The sequence below is a fragment of the Apostichopus japonicus genome, chromosome 18 (assembly GCF_037975245.1).
Source record: "Apostichopus japonicus isolate 1M-3 chromosome 18, ASM3797524v1, whole genome shotgun sequence".
Classification (NCBI taxonomy): domain Eukaryota; kingdom Metazoa; phylum Echinodermata; class Holothuroidea; order Aspidochirotida; family Stichopodidae; genus Apostichopus; species Apostichopus japonicus.
The window spans coordinates 15671786-15686960 of NC_092578.1; the positions used below are offsets into that span (position 1 = coordinate 15671786).

Genomic DNA, 15175 nt, shown 5'->3' on the forward strand with positions numbered 1-15175 from the left:
TATCACGCAGCACAACAAGGTTCGTGGTGTATGGTCGCAATCGTCGCATCGACCATTGCCATGCCATGCTGTGTGACCATTCTCATGATTACTACAGATATTGTATTATTCTTATTCTGCCAGATGCAGACGAGAAAATTGTGTAACTCTATTTCCCAAATTATTGAACAAAAAATATTAGCGAATCGCACTGATGAGTGTTTTTTATTTTTTACCCCATTCCCAGTGGGGGGGCCAGCCGATTTCATGGGGGGGCCTCGGCCCCCCCAGGCCCCCCCGTAGCTACGCCACTGCTCAGAATACATCAAATCTTATTTAATGGGATTTGCATTCACCGAGCCTGTAGTCGCACCCCTCCTTTGTAAATTTGTTATCTGTCTACATCCCCCATACCTTAATCAGTCAGGAAAAATTTGGAATTTGCTCCCCCCCCCCCCCCCCACCCAGCCTTTCCCAATCCTGTGCATGTCCCTGACAAAATTTGAAGATAGAAATGAAACATGAAGTTGCTAATACAACAAGTTTTTAAAAATTGCCTTTTTTTGCTGACTTTGCCACGAATCTGATGTTACCGTGCTTGACTTTAGAAAAGTGGGAAGAGAAGATAATGGACGTGAAAATTGTTCACTGAAAATCTATGAATTCATTCCCCTAAAATAGCACCAGAATAGAGGAAATATTTTCATCAACTTCATCGGTTTAAGAACGAAGTGGTGAATCCTTGCATTCAATTCATGTAACACAAAACTCCTTTGATTATATGAAATATATAGGGTCTTATTGGTTGAACAGTTGTAGCCACAGGAACATTTCTATTAGATTTATTGAGCTGCTATCCAATTTGACTGGCATAAAAATGATTCAACTCGATTCATAATGCAGCTTGAATGTTTTGTTTATTTTACCATCCGAAGTTTCACAGAAGCAATATGAATACGCATATCCTCACAGGCAAAGCTGTTCCATTGTAGTTAAATCATGTGACACAATGTCTATACATGTGTGACTGTGTGTTTTGCTAACTGGAAATGAGGATCCCCCCCCCCCCCACCCACCCAATAGAGTTGTGATATACATCCTGCTTGAATTGACTTCATCTCAGAATTTTTTGTTTTGTGTTTTCATGTACTTTAATGTCACATTAAAAGAACAGGTAGTATCTGCAAATGCTGCAGCTGAAGTCACCAAGATCTCCACCAGGGCTAAGAAAATTTTCCAGAGAATTTTAATTCCGCTTTCTAGTGTGTGTTTCTGTTCTAACTGAGCTGTTATGAGAGAACAAGAATTATCAACAAATGCTCAAATGCTAAAGCTTCCAGCGCGTTTCCCCCAATACCCCATCAGTGCTTTTAAGCAGTTATTCAGTGTTGTTTTGGAAGGCGGCAGGGGTTTCAGTTGTAAGAGTTTGGGTTTCGACGCAGTCGACGGACACATTCAGTTGGATTCTTTGCAGTCGGGGCAGTGTGCGTCCAGCTTTAGATGTATGGTTTCCCTAAATCCTATCGTGATTCGCTTCTGGAGTATAGCCACTCTGTACCAATTATTCATATACCACGCTTAACTCACACGATACTACTCCCACACAACAAACCAACTAATTTGTAAATAAGAAAGTGGTTCTCATCGACACAGCTGCCACAATTCGTTTGATATCATTTTATAGTTCGGACCGAATGTCAGATTTATATTAAACTCTCACTGTGTAAAGAAACCATTTAATATGCGGGAGAGATAATGTAACCATACATCATCAAATTAGCACAGTCACCCACCCCATACCCGTCCCACCCATCCCGAAGAAACTTTCGACTACCTACTTGAACATCAAGATGCGACTACTAATTGTGTTTAATACTAAATCATTACCTACAGATACATAATCACCAGAGTTGACAGTCTGCCCAACGATTAACCTAAATCTGTATTCATGAATACCGCCATCTATTACAATTCCGTCATCGGCGTATAGGTCTCGCACCAAAATTAATTGCTCCCATTTATTCAACAATGACAGCTATCTCTTATTAATTTTTGGATATCTCTAATTCATTTTCAGATATCTTTAATGCATTTCCAAATATCATTAATTTCAACATATTTGAGATATCAGAAATTTAATTCGAGATATCAAGAATTCGATTTAGAGATATCCAAAATTGAATTAGAGATATCAAGAATTCGGATTTAGGGATATCCAAAATTTAATTAGAAATATCGGGAATACAATAGGAGATATCCAAATTTGAATTAGAGATATCCAAAATTGAATTCGAGATATCAAGAATCCGAATTAGAGATATCCAAAATTTAATTAAAGATATCGGGAATACAATTAGAGATATCTAAATTTGAATTAGAGATATCAAGAATTCGAATTAGAGATATCCAAAGTTGAATTAGAGATATCAAGAATTCGAATTAGAGATATCCAAAATTGAATTAGATATATCGGGTATACAATTAGAGATATCTAAAATTGAATTAGAGATATCCAAAATAGAGATATCCAAAATTGAATTAGAGATAGAGAGAATTAGAGAGTCCAAAACAACGGACGTGTACTATTCTAATTGTGGTGAAATATTTGAGAATGATTATTTTTGTTTTAGGGTTGCTAGTATGAAGAGTGGTGGGATAAAAGATATTGTAAAATGACGTAAGTGACTGTAAGGATATTATAGGCTTATCATTCTTATTCATATTTTAACCTCTTTATATTTACGATTATTCGTAGTTGCTAAGCTAAATAACATCACGAGAACATTGCCGTTCTTTACCACCGTAAAATTTCCAGTTGCATGCGAAGTAATTCGTGACGTCAAAACCTTTGTAGCCATGTATGATCGTGTGTGACGCAGATGCGCGCACATCAAAGTCTCTTGTTTTGCGCGTTTGTTTTTTAACATGTCATTGCATTTTATTATCAACACTGAGGAAAATTCTTGCGGTTTGTGTGGCCAGGAGGATTCGTCCGTCAATTGATGAGCATATCCTCCCCATTACCCAAACTGCCTACACTTCAGGACGTTGCACAGCTGAACTTGTCTTCGCTTTTAAAGTGCTAGCAGAAAAAGCTATAACATCCATAGGTTACACTATAAATCTATTGATGCTAGATATGAGCAAGGCGTTCGACACAATTCAAAGAGGATCCTTGCTAACTGACCTAGAACAGGTTCTTGACAACGAGACACTTCAATTCAATTCAATTCAAGTCTCTTGTTTTGCGCGTTTTCTTTAACATGTCATTGCATTTTATGTGCAATCATATGCTGCGTACGTCGAGAGATATAGACAGCGCCTTGACGCAATCCCTTTAGCCATGCCCTATTCCCTCTGACCTTGCTAACTGACCTAGAACAGGTTCTTGACAACGACGAACTTCACCTGATATCACTACTAATCGATAACGTCTCCTACACCGTCAAATTAGAGGGCAAACTAGGACTTCCTTTTAACACTAACATTGGTTCACCACAAGGAGATAGTGCAAGTGCACTATTTTTTATAACTTATCTAGCCAACTCTATGAAATCAGATGATAATGATATCGATGCAGTTATCCTGCCATCGCAGTTAGTTGATCATGATTACAGCACTACCACCACTAATTCTTTTTTCACAGTAGACCAACAATACGCTGATGATATCTCTTGGGCATCAACTGGTCAGCATATACTGCAAGACATCGAAAAACGAGTCTCTGACAAACTGGCAGTAAGAAATCTGAAAATCAATTGCACAAAAACTGAGAAATTTACAATCACAAGAAAAGGAAATGACAGTTGGAAGAAATGTAAATATGTTGGAAGCTTGCTGGGAACCGAAGAAGACATTAACAGAAGAATTGGTATAACCAACGGTGCTTTCAGCACACTGTCAAGCATTTTTAAAAGCAAAAACATAAGCCGGAAAATTAAGCTTAGGATCTTTGAGACTTTATTAAAGAGTATTTTTTTGTACAAGTGCGAACTGTGGGGCACAACGAAGGATCTTGATCGCAAAATTGACACTTTTCAAAGGAGACTACTTCGAAATATTCTCAACATTAGATGGACTAATAATAATTGGTTATCAAATGATGAGCTCTACAACGAAACCAACCAAACACCTTGGTCATCGATAGTCGCACATAGAAGATTGAGATTTTTTGGTCATGTAGCAAGACTCCAAGAGGACGCTCCAGCAAAGGTTGCTCTAAGAGAAGCACTGAGACATACTGCTAAACCAGTTGGAAGGCCCGTGACTACCTTGCTTGGAAAAATAAAGTCGCAATTCAAGGACATTAATATTAACAGTTTCGAGGAAGCAATAAACCTTGCGCAAGATCGTAAAACGTGGCGGAGGTTAATCACTGAGCATGTCGAATAGACGAGACTCAACTTACTACTACTACTATTCCCTCTGGGAATGCTAATGGTATGTGTTCGTCAAAGGTTTCCTTACATGTCTTACATCGCGCATTAGATCAGTTAATACGCCAGTTTCCGCGTAAGGTAAAATGCGTCACTGTTACGTCACTGTAAGTTTCCTAAGGAGGAAAATATGCTGTGGTACCTAGTAACAGTTATCACACATTAGATGTCAACACATCGATTCTTAAAGTTTGCGTACTTGCTACACTTTTACTTTCGGAGCATTCAAAGCGATTATGTCTGAATTTATTCAGAAACCAAGCGAACCTGCGAATAACAACGTCGCATGGGGATTTCCCGGCTGTGATGCGGTAAGCGATGACTCGCTCCGCATCAAGTTTGGTGATTTTGAAGTCCAATCTATGGACAATGATAAGGTCAGTATATGATGTTTGTAATACTTCTACTATATGTTTCTTAGCTTAGTCTTGGCCCGGCATCTAGCAACACGGGAGTAACACGGTTGTAGATAGAATATCATCAGTTGTGGTGAGCAAAGGTAAATAGCTCGACATATTACTAGAAGGAAGAGAGTACATTCGGCTACAATATCTCAACTCTATAACATGATATTATTGATGAGTTTGTAGATAAGTTTGACCGATTTTACCTCTATCTCATAGCCTTGGAACGCCAAATTTCGTCAATCTATACACATGCATAATGTATATAATAATGATATTATAACATACAATGATGGTGGCATATCGGTTCGTCCGAATTTGGCCTGCATTTGGTCGTTGTTACGATGTTGATAATCATAGGTCACCAAAAGGTCGCAAAAGTGTTCATGTTTTGTTTTCTCAATGTTGTAAGATATACCAATATGCATAGTGTGTTTAGAAACAAATCATAACCAATATCATGGCGCCGGTGGTTTGAATAGGAAATTGAGGGCGTCATCACGAGCACAAAGCATAGATTAATTATTATATAGTCTATTATTAATCTATGTACGAAGCAACTAGATCAGTACCGGTAATGTATATCCTGATTGGAGTTATGCACGTATAGAGTGGGTAAGGAGTAGCCATGGATACGATAAAGCAATCATGCGTAATATGTTTCACATAATGAATTATCGTTACAGCTCCCCACCCACTCCCCTCCCAAAGAAATAAATCAAATTTTGCTCATACGCCCATGTGTTTACTGTATTAGGAAAGAAACAATGGTTGTCTATAGTTCAATTATGATATAACATGGTATTGGGCAATGTTGTCATCACAATAAAATGGTATAAATGTAAAAAAAAAAGTTTATATCTCAGTACTGTGACAGGTTATGAAGATGAGTCTTAGACTATAATGAGTGTTATTACTCTGCGTTATATTTGATTTTTTTGTACTTCGTTATCCCTTTAACCTTCTGTTTGTTATATCAACTCACAGAAAACTAGTCGCAGTCAAGGCTATAAGGTTACCGATGATGTGCCCAAATTAAGGGGGACCAAAATTGCTAGCATATTCAAAGACATGATATTTCGGGAGAGAGCTTATAGTTATACCATTTACCATATCAGTCATTAACATGTTGTAAGGGAGATCATAAATTTGGTCATTATTAAAACAAACATTATAAATTGCTATTTTTTTCAAATTATTTAAAGGCAGGACATTTTTTGTTCTTCTTTCACAGGTCATCGTCTACCTAGATGACCTAGTTTTCGTGGACGGGGTGTTAGTGGAGGGGTCTTCCGGTCTCCCTTCTGTGCCTTCTAACAACAACAACCACTCCATTCCACTTCCTTCAACCACCACCACCTTGGAGGACCAACCAACCGACCAGGAAGAACAACTGCAAGAGAGTCAGCAAAGGTGAGATGGGAAATCTGAGAAATAAGGAGAAAGAAGTGGTCTCCTCTACTTTCTAGCCTAGGTTTAAGCGTTATTTAAGCGGTCCTGTCATATATAACTATTTTGTCAATTATGATGTATCATAATTCTTGTATCAATTTCAGAACGATATTTGATTAGTTCAGTCTGGTAGGATATCAATAATTCTAAAGTCACAACAATGCTCGATGAAGAAGTTAATGGCGACAACATCGTGTAAGGAAATTACTGTTTTCAAGTTGCTTCTATTCTTTTCATATCAATCAGCTCACCTACCGAAGAACTGCGTGCAACAGTCGCTCTCTGCAACCAAACCATCGCCGACCTCGTAGACAAGAAACTTCTAAAGTTTGAAAAGGCTCAGCGTGGAATATTCAAAAAGCGATCGGTCAGCCATCACCGAGAGCGGGATGACGTCATACGCGTCCTAAATCGGCTTAGCGAAGAAAGCCGTCAAGTGGTGAAGATCCATCACGATATGGCATGTCAGCTGAAAATCAAGCAACGGGATCAGACGATCCTTAAGAAAGCTGTGACCAGTTTCGGCAAAGAGGTAAAAGCCAATTCTGCCGAGCGTCGAGTAATGAAGGGTAACCTCGGGTCAAAGACCGTGCAGTGCCGAGAGCTGGAGAATCAGCTCAAAGAGACCGACTCGAGGTGGAATGACAGACTTGCTGCTAAGGAGCAGGAGTGTCAGCGACGCAAGAAGAAGGAGATGAACATGACTCACTTATTACGAGAAAATAGTCAAACCTTAGATATCGTCACCTCGGAGCTCAACAACGCTAAAACCGAAATGACGTCATTACTGGAAGACAACCAGCAGCTCAAGATCAAGATGACGTCACTCCAGATTACTTCTGATAAGACCGAGTACGATCTGCAGACTTCTTTGAGATTCAAAGATAAACTACAAGCTGAAAAGTCTGTCCTTGAATCCAAGGTTAAGATTCTGGAAGAAAAACTGAGATCACAGAGGCAGTTCTTTTGTGAGCAAGAGGAAACCCTACGCAAGCAATGGGGAGAAATGCTTCTCATAAAGGAGAGAGATTGTGAGAGGTACAAGAAAGAGGTGGAAAACATGGCCATTACTTTAAACAAGAGCAATAGCGTTGTTTATAAACTCACTGCCGAGCTTAGCAAAGCTAAGAAAGAACTTACATCATTGCGAAACAATAACCTGAGTCAAAAGAAGACTATGAAGGTTTTAGAGAAAAGTCTGAAGAAAGTTAAACAGAACTTAACTACTGTTAATGCCGAGCATGAAGCTAACATACAGTATCTCGAATCGGATGTAAAGACCATGGAAGAAAAGTTTATTTCAGAAAGAAAGATTCACAGTGAAGAGGCAAAAGTCATTAGAGAGATTCACGAAGAGGAGATGACTTGCATGAAAGGACGAATGGATTCTCAGATTGTTGCCAAAGATGAAATAATTCAAAGTCTCCAGTCCGGGATGAAAGCACTAGAAGATAAATTGAAAGAACAAAGACTGTTTCATCAAGAGGAAGTGAAGGACCTTGAAAGACAATACGAGATAAAGATCGGAGACGGAAAGATTATGACGGAGAAAGCAATCGGAGAAAAGAAAGAGCTGCGTAATAAGCTGGAAGAATTGAATCAGTCTTACACAGATGTGATGGAACACAGTAAGGAGATGGAGATGATCTATGAGATGAAAACAACGCAATACATGGGTGAGATTACTCAGCTGGAGGAACACTTTGCCAAAGAGAAGTCTTAATTGCAACAGCAGACGGACAGAATGGCAGAATATTATAGCAAAATGGTTGAAGAGAAGGAAAACAAACTGAAATGCTATGAACAGAAAATGCAAGAATCTCTCAACCAGATCGAGGTACTGAAGAAGTCTGTATCGAAAGAGAATGAATTCAAACTGAAAGCAGATGAACTACAAAGACAATTGAATGAGATGAAGAATTTAACAGAAGAACACGAACTGATGCAAGTTCGTTTATTCCTTGAGACCTGCTGCAGTAACGCTGCCAATGACGAAGTAACAGCAACCTTCCAACAAGAGAAAGTAAGTTATGAGTCTAAGTACGAAAAGGAACTTAGCCAGACAAGATGTAACTACGACGTTCTTGTAAGGAACAGCCACAAACTTAGAGAGGAAAATGAAGAAGCAAAGAAGAAACTGATTGATCTCCTCCAGAAAGTTGACAGTACCGGCTTGCAACAAGACCAAGAAGAAATGCAATCTGAAAGAGCAGGGGAACACAGAGGGTCTTTCATGAAACACAAAGAAGAAATGCCTGACATAGACAAGGGTTCACATTCACAGCTATCTTTTCTGATATGTGAACTTGGTCAGTATCTGATTCACAGGAATCAGTTCACGCATCCTGTCGGACGGGAACTTGTACAACAAAACAAGGAGAATACAGATGAGTTGATTGCACTTGAGGAACAAATAAAACGTCTGGAAAAGACTAACATTGATCTTCAGAAAGATTCAGAATATAAAGCAGATCACTTACGTCAGAATAACAAACAATTACAAAAGAGGTTCTTAAATCTACAGGACAAACATGCGAACCTTAGGCAACAATACGATAAAATGAAATACAGGATGCATGTGAAAACTGATGGGTTGTTAACATCGAAGCGAGACAAGGGTCTTTCGTCAGATAATGACGTAGAAGCTGATCGTGACGTCAGAGTGACGCAACTGAAAGGAGAACTGAAAGAGAAGACCAAGGAGCAGGAGGAGATGAGATTGTTGATTCGTTGGTTGAAGAAAGACTTATACAAAGCTAACAACGATTTGATACAGCTCAAGAAAGAAAATACTGAATTTATTAGTAGTAATGGGAAGTTGGAGAGCGAATTGCAGCAATGGATTCATAAAGCTTCATCGATGAGGAAAAACGATGTTCACGCGATGCATAGAGCGGTGCAGTTAAAAGAAGCGGAACGTGTTAAGACTCATGCAAAAATGAATTTCATACAAATGAAAAAGAAAAATATGTGGAACGAGCAGGAAATGGAAAGGTTACAGGCGATCGTCGCGGAGAGGGAGGAAGAATTCAAAAGGATTAGCCGGGATTTGGCGGATGGTGAGAGTGACGTCACAGCTCTGCTCAGTGAATTAGACAAAGCAAAGTAAGTATTCATGAAATTTACGTAACAGGTTTGACATTATACAAAATATTTTGTAAACATCTTGTAGTTAGAGGAAGGGAATGTTTGGTGACCCATTAAATTTTCTTTCTTGCAAACCGGTTAACTGATTAATTTTGGGTTAAACTAACCGGTAATATAAAACCCTATCGATTTGTGTGTGTGTTTTCTTCCGAGGACTCCGTGAATGCCAGAATACCCGTAAGAGTAGACTTATTTCAATGTTACCATCTTTGAAAAGCTTGTACGCAGGTTACATCAGAAACCACGTCCAAGCAATGTAGAAAACTATCTGGCGAAAACCTGGGCTTATGTGCGTCCCTATGTGCGTTAAACTAAGAATGATATATATATATATATATATATATATATATATATATATATATATATATATATGTATATATTCTTATTTTTGCTCCAACATAGTTGGTTTATTCTCTTCCATTTACAGGATGAAGGTTAAAGAGAAAACGAAGGAGATGAAGAGGATGCAGAAGCAAATGGATGAAATCGAGAAAGATAACAGAGATCTACAGGAGGAGATCATGGCTTATGAAAATACTTAAAGAATCAAATATCAGACCTGGGGCGGGGGAGGGGGTGGGGCGGGTGGGATGGAGCTTTGATGGAAAGGGCGACATCATGAGCGGAGATCAATCAAGGAAAATGTTGATATTCATTATGCAATGATAATGAAAATTCTTAAAGTTGAAGAAAATGATATACACGCGTAAAATGTTTCATGCTAAGTGCTAAAAATGCAGTAAATATTTCACGAACTGACGAGCTATAGTAAAACCAGAAATTGTAAAACGTGAAAATTAAATAAAATTAAAAATAATCAATACAAAAAATCACTTTTCCCTCTTATTGTTTATTCTGTATATATTAATCCTGTTTACATGAGATATTACGTCATAGATTTTCAAGTCAGACCGCTCTGTAAAAATGTTTATTCCTCTTAAACAGTTTTGACCAAATAAGATATAATACAGGAAGTATAACATTTAGTATAAGCATAAGAAGGTAACAGGAAAACGTCCCCCTAATATTCATCTTAAAATGGTCAAAATATTATTTGTATTTCTCTATCCCTAACGATTCGACCATGCAATCTTGCCACCAAAATATTGTGAAAAGGATACCAAACCATTGATTACATGCTGTTATGCATTTGTCGAAATAGAAAGCGACCTCACTCTGTTATCCTATATAATACGTTTGCTGATCATCGCTTCTCGGCCTTATGTTCCCTTCTAGGGGAATCGTGATAGAGACCTGACGATTATCACAAAGTCACAGTCTCGATGCAAGGGGCCTGGTGTTGAGAGCGGATTCCCGACTATCCAGGACTTTTTTATTCAGGTGACGACGGTCAAGATTGGAGTTCAATCGGCCAGTGGTCAGCTGCTGGCTTGACATGACCCAATGTTACCAAAAAAACCTTTTCCTTGTTCTGTAGAACATAGCCCCCCCCCCTAAATGCTAATAGCAGAAGACTAGCCACGCCCCTGTTTGCAACTGACGTTTACCGTAGTTTCACTGCTGTTCAATATTCTATTAGAAAAGTTCATTTCTAAACTTCTTCGAGTCCTCATGGCATTTTGCATTCTGGTTCTTTTACATGTCTTTGTGTAACAATGTTCCTGTTAAATGAATAAACACTTAAAAACTCGAGTATTATTCCCGACAATCAGATAATCCATTTTGCGCCGCTTTGCATTCTTGAATACACTCTTCCCTCTACACACATTCATACATACATAGCCTACACAAACAGACACACACTCAGCGTTTCGAAACCAAAATTCATGCTGTGGTCTATCAATGAATGTTACAAAAATAATGATATTTTAAAGAAAACCAATTACCCTTGTCGCCTGTCTACGTATATACTTGTAACAAAAAACAAACAAAAAAGTCATTTACAGGGATTTCATTCTTGATTAATCACTTTCCATTTCGCTTTGTTCTTGCAACTAACTACAATTTCAAGTGATGTGATATTCATTTGCCTTTGTCGTTTACCTCCATTTCATAAACAAAAGTCTGTTCAAAGTATAGGCCGATCTCTTTTGAGATCCGGCTTTCGGAATCACAAATGATTTCGAGTTGGTTAGCATCATGTTTGTTCTCTAGGGTGTGTCACCACAACAGAACTAGTATTGTTCGATACAGGTGACAAACGCCTACAGTGAAATAACGACCTTCCTTTGGACATACAATCAGCGTCCATAGCCTAGTGGTTAGGGTGTCCGCATATAAAGCGGGAGGCCCGGGCTCGAATCCCGGTGGGGGCTGGAAGTTTTTTCTCTGCTCTGGATTTTCCAACTCACTTCAGTTATATAGATGGATAGATAGGTATACACTTGGGCTTGTATATAAAATTGAAACTGCGGTGGAAAGAATAATATATAGTTAACATTGGATAACTTCAAAAACGATTAGGAGCAATTAAAAGAAATATTGACATTGACACTGGATATGTGTTACTCTACAATAATTGTCGAGAGGAGAATCTCAGTTCATACACTACCGTGGCTGTTATATATCCTGCATTGGTCGTAACCACTAACGGAGGATGTCATTTCTCTGTAGGCTGCATGAGCCTGACACATCCTAGTCATATTTTGGGACTATAACCTTATTTTAACAATATCGGTCTATTCCACTCAGAAAACTTGATTAATACCATGGTTTGAGAGAAAACCAAATAGTTGGTAATATAAAAAAAACAACTATATTGCACTACACAGCGCACTAAGTATATATGCTCCGAGATTTGGGAGAGCTTGTTGGAGAATACTTGCATTGCATTTGCCAAACCAAGATGAACAGAGGATGTATGTGCAAAGTGGGCCTGTAATCCGGAAGGAACGGAATAACGTACCGTGTTACCTTTCGTTATTAAGGTTTTATACGTCGATATGGAGATTGTACTTTTGTTGTTATCGTTTTTCCTCTTTTTATCGTCATTTTCGGAGGGAAGTGATTGTGAAATTCATTGTCAACATGAACCGTCTGTCAGAACTACAGACTGTTATGCGGTTGTAGGCTGTGACTTCTCATTTCCAAATCTTTCTTTCTCTTATACATACCATATATACATAGTGAAATTACAATTTAACTACACCGGCACATCCCAAAGTGAAGAATTATCTCGTAGTATTTTGTCGTACAGTGAAGTATTTTGGGCTTATAAAGCTCATACAGTGAACCGTTATATTTTTCAAGTGGAATACTCACATAGAGAGAATCCAATGTATTTTTATGATTTCGCTTTTGGGATCCTAGGCCTTCAGCCAGAAGACGCAGGAACGTATCGTGTGACGCTGATAGATTATAATGGCTTGTATGACAATGTTCATCTCCTTCATCATACCTACCGCCTTGTCACAATTTATCAGCCGTCTGCACCTCTTCTTTGTGAATTTCAAGATCTGAGTTCAGTTTTGGATGATCGCAATGACTATAAACTAACGTGTTCGATTCGTAACGCATATCCCGTCATAGACATAAAAGTTATTGAACCAAATGAGTGTACATTTGAGTCACATTATTACGATGACGGCATCCATAGTGAGGTAACTGTTTCCATTACCTATTGTGAAGGTAATTCAACAGTCGGATGTGTTGCTATCCAGAGACAGTTGGAGTTCATGTCCATCAATGGTTACTCAGATAGTTGTTTTGGGGAAATGACAAAATCAAATCCCGGTAAGTTGTTTTTGAATCTTATATAAGAGCCTTTCAAAGTAGCAAGGTTTCAAGTATCTGTGACACACCATGTATATTTCTCTACAATTAGGCTATTCATATACTGTACTATCATGCCGCGCTTTGGAAGTACTCCTATACTGACAGTATGAACAATATGAATATCATGTTTCTATCATATATGGATTAGGAACTCTTCATACTGTCAGTACGAGTGATTTGAAGCATGCCTTGGAAGAACAGTATAGAGTGGTATAAACATAAGGAAATTATCCTTAAATGGCTTCGCCTTAGTGGTTCGGCGTCAGTGGTCTGAATCTATAACTTCTTAACACACTAATAAGATGAAATAGATTCGTCATTCCCGTAGTCTCACACACACTCATGGTCGGGCATTTTAAAATGAATGTCATGCATAGCTTTAAATTATTGTAATTGATTTGTTCTCTAATTATTATTAGGAATCACTGTTTAGTTTAAGCAGCAAATATAAAAATAATCGTAGCTTTCTTGTGGTGCCTGCTCTTTTCCACTTCAATTTAAGATTGAGCAGAAGAAACAAATTTGATACAAAGTGAAAGTCACATTCCATGGCTGTAATACCAAAACGACATACATCATTTTGACATGAAACAACGGCTTGCCTATAAGATATCAACATATCAAGCACAAAACATTAAAATACGTGCAATATAAAATGCAAAATACAACAACTGATTAACCAATCTTCCCACGTTTCTTTCTTCTTTGCAATGATATTTGGTTTAAAATATCTATTTACTTAGCTCGACAATCTGCTTCAAATAATTTTTGGCAGAAATATCGAACTCACCGGACTACTGAGAAACGTTTTAATCTATGTAACGGTTGACTTTATGCCTTTTTCAGCTTTATTCTTTGGTGACGGGAATTGTACCTTTATGTCATAAATATTAATTTGGCATGGAATCACGTGATCGGTGGAATTTTTTTTTTTTTGGGGGGGGGGCTGAAAATTACCTAAATAGTCTGTAGTCATACGTTTAAACATGATGACTCTCCAATAGTATAATTTTGTTTCTTTATGGCTAGAAATATACTCTTAGAATCTACAAATAATAGTTACTATAAATTTTGGTTTCGATGATAATCGTAACCTGTGTGTATGTTTGGGGGGAGGGAGGTGTACACCTCATAAGAATAGGAGATTGTTGGCAATTGGAAATTAGCTTATGAGCATCCGTAGAATCAAATAAAATCTCACGAACAAAGTTCCGTAAGATTCATCGTGTCGATAAGCTGCATAATTGCGCTAATGTTATACTAGCACAACGTTGCGTATATGAATGTATATATATATCAATATTTATATAATATTGATTATAGACCTAATTTATTGTCAAAATATGCCTCAGAATACATCAAATCTTATTGAATAGGATTTACATTCACCGAGCCTGTAGTCGCACCCCTCCTTTGTAATTTTTTTTTATCCGACTACATCCCCTATACCTAAATCAGTCAGGCAAAATTTGTAATTTGCTCAGGCAACACCACTTGCCCACCCCCCCCCACCCCCTTGAAAATCATAAATTGAAGGAAGAAAAGTTAAACATTTGACATTTCAATGATTTCACCCAACCAACAGTTCTCTAGTTATGTTCATTGCATACGGACCCATAATGCACTACTGAAATTATTGAAAGTCAAAATCCTAAGACATGAGATCTTAAAATAACCGATGTGTAAATGCAACCTGAACGGGAAGTGTCTTTTCCAACGATCTAGGAGTATTTTTTGGCCAAAACAAATCGTGGTACGCTCTGCGCCAACGGCTGTGGCGCTCCGCTTAGACAGTATCGAGTAGTGTGTTACACCTACATGACCAACTGATTCCCCCTTCCCCCTTGTGAAAATTTCTGCGGACGCCCTTGCTTGGAGCTCCTGATAGGGGCCCATTTGGGCCAGTAGCCGGGGGCCCCCAGGCTCATCGTTACGCCACTGAGATAATATCTGAAACTGCTGCAGCTGAAGTCACCAGAATCTCCACCAGGGCTTAGAAAACTTTCCAGAGAATTGTAATTC

At 38.3% G+C, this 15175-nt stretch overlaps 2 protein-coding genes across 2 annotated transcripts in view; both read left to right on the plus strand.

Annotated features, from left to right (window-relative positions):
- LOC139959167 (uncharacterized) overlaps nt 1-8011 on the plus strand; it is a 33106-nt gene extending 25095 nt beyond the window's left edge. The window contains exons 11-13 of the mRNA XM_071956766.1: nt 4606-4792; nt 6054-6232; nt 6518-8011. Of these exons, the coding sequence (XP_071812867.1) occupies nt 4606-4792; nt 6054-6232; nt 6518-7994 (1843 nt within the window). The 3' untranslated portion in view covers nt 7995-8011. The remainder of the gene's footprint in view (nt 1-4605; nt 4793-6053; nt 6233-6517) is intronic.
- LOC139958995 (uncharacterized) lies at nt 8011-9978 on the plus strand. Its single transcript, XM_071956465.1, has 2 exons — nt 8011-9376; nt 9846-9978. Exons 1-2 carry the CDS (start codon nt 8016-8018, stop codon nt 9958-9960), a joined length of 1476 nt encoding a protein of 491 aa, XP_071812566.1. The 5' UTR covers nt 8011-8015; the 3' UTR covers nt 9961-9978.
- Nucleotides 9979-15175: the final 5197 nt, after the last annotated feature.

What these genes read in the sequence shown, in the direction of transcription:
- LOC139958995 (XM_071956465.1), top strand. Translation starts at nt 8,016, where the DNA reads ATGGCAGAATATTATAGCAAAATGGTTGAAGAGAAGGAAAACAAACTG. An exon ending in AGTGAATTAGACAAAGCAAA is followed by an intron (nt 9,377 to 9,845) that starts GTAAGTATTCAT and finishes TTCCATTTACAG; the next exon opens with GATGAAGGTTAAAGAGAAAA.